This window comes from Galeopterus variegatus, unplaced genomic scaffold (assembly GCF_000696425.1).
Source record: "Galeopterus variegatus unplaced genomic scaffold, G_variegatus-3.0.2 Scaffold1453, whole genome shotgun sequence".
In the NCBI taxonomy this organism is placed as follows: domain Eukaryota; kingdom Metazoa; phylum Chordata; class Mammalia; order Dermoptera; family Cynocephalidae; genus Galeopterus; species Galeopterus variegatus.
Window position 1 is genome coordinate 174,800 of NW_007727564.1, and position 1,627 is coordinate 176,426.

General features: G+C 42.2%; 1 protein-coding gene across 3 annotated transcripts in view; it reads right to left on the reverse strand.

Annotated features, from left to right (window-relative positions):
- The window catches only part of SLTM (SAFB-like, transcription modulator), a 47,647-nt gene extending 46,240 nt beyond the window's left edge, over window positions 1–1,407 (reverse strand). For all 3 annotated transcript variants that reach the window (XM_008577120.1, XM_008577117.1, XM_008577116.1), the window contains exons 1-2: window positions 1,391–1,407; window positions 712–799 (exon numbers count right to left, since the gene is read on the reverse strand). In XM_008577120.1, the coding sequence (XP_008575342.1) occupies window positions 712–799; window positions 1,391–1,393 (91 nt within the window). In that variant the 5' untranslated portion in view covers window positions 1,394–1,407. The remainder of the gene's footprint in view (window positions 1–711; window positions 800–1,390) is intronic.
- Between the last annotated feature and the right edge of the window lie 220 nt (window positions 1,408–1,627).

The following is a 1,627-nucleotide window of genomic DNA, read 5'->3' on the forward strand; positions in this document are numbered from 1 at the left end:
CCTAAAAATACCTAAATCCTATTTTTATTCTCAAAATGTTTACTTAAAACCACTCTTAGCTGTTCACTAAATCACCATATCCTGGAAGTATATTCTGGCCTAGTTTAAAAGTTATAAAATAAAAATCTTTAACATCCCTATAACTTAAAGCTTTTTTCTTTAAAAACTAATCATGGATTTTCCCTACCTTGTTGGTATTATTGATGAGGACTTTTTGAATTTCACTGAAAATTAGAATGTATAATGGCATAAATGCAAATTAAGTTCACCAAGTCAAACGAAATACTAAACATAAAGGTTACAGAAGTTTAATAGACTAGAGAAAACAGCAAGGAGCCAAGGTGAAAGATTTGGTAGGAATTCCATCAATACTCTGCCAATTGTGGGGCAAGGTAGACATATATTAAACTGTATTTTATTCTTCAGGTCTGCAACACTATCAAGGATTATTATGCAACTTGACTTTGTTAATTTTTTTGCGGAAGCAATAAAGAACCGTTCTCGCTTTCTGGTCAGCTTCAGCCGAATCTTAAGGGCTACAAGTCACCCAGAGCCTGGCAACAGTAACTTTTCTTCCTTGACCCAAGAAGGCAGAGTGCCAAAGGGAAATAGCAAAGAGTAGCACTATATAAACAGGGCAAGTGGCACAAGAGCAGAGGCAAGTTATATAACCAAAATATATTTTAAAATATGTTCATAACTCGTAACAACCTTTGCCTTTGGCTGGTTTCTTGTTTGGAGTATCAGTTGAAACAGTTAATTCAATATTATCTGGATCGCCTCCTTCCTCTTCAATAGCCTACATTAGAAAGAGAAGTTAATATGCTACACAATCTATCTAAACTTAGTTTATAAAAACGAAGTGAAAAAAAATTTAGCAAACCTCAAGCCTCAATACATTAGAATTGCCAGTCATTTCATAAACCGACTTCAAAAAAGAGCAATTAAACTACACGAAAGAGTGAAAGAAACTTTCAGGAGGAAAATCATTAGATAACAAAATCACATGGAGTTTTTAATTCTACAGAGTCGAGATAATATCACACATTATCATACTGAACAAAAATCTAAGTATGCTCTATTACAGAAAAGCTCCTGGCTACTAAAGTAACTAGAATGAGTTTTTCCTAATTTCTATAATGCAAACTTATTGCTCCTCTACTCAATTCCAACGCTCACTCAAACCAGAAACTAATCAGGGACGAAAAAGCAGATTATTACGCTGATGCAAAAACTACAAACCCAGTGGAAAACAAAACCTCTCACCCACCCATCAACTCCCACCACCCCCCAAGATGGGGAGGAAACGATTGGACACAATTAAACGGTAACTTCGCAGAAGTCGCCGAAGTAGCCGTTCTCTCCGAGGCCAAGAAATGCACGCGCTCACCATAGCTAAAGGCTGGGCACCGAGCGCCTCCCGGGTCTCCACGGCCGCCCTTAGGAGGCCGCGCTGGCCGTCCGGAACCCTCTCAGCGTAGCGGGGACATCCCGGGGGAGGCGGGGGCGCGCTCGGCTGAGGAGACCGCTCCCGGCTGCTTGCGGTCCCTCGGCAGGCCCGGCGCGGGGGCGGGGGCGCCGCGGGAGGGTCCTCGTCCTTCACGCGCGCGCGGGGGCCGCCCCGGGG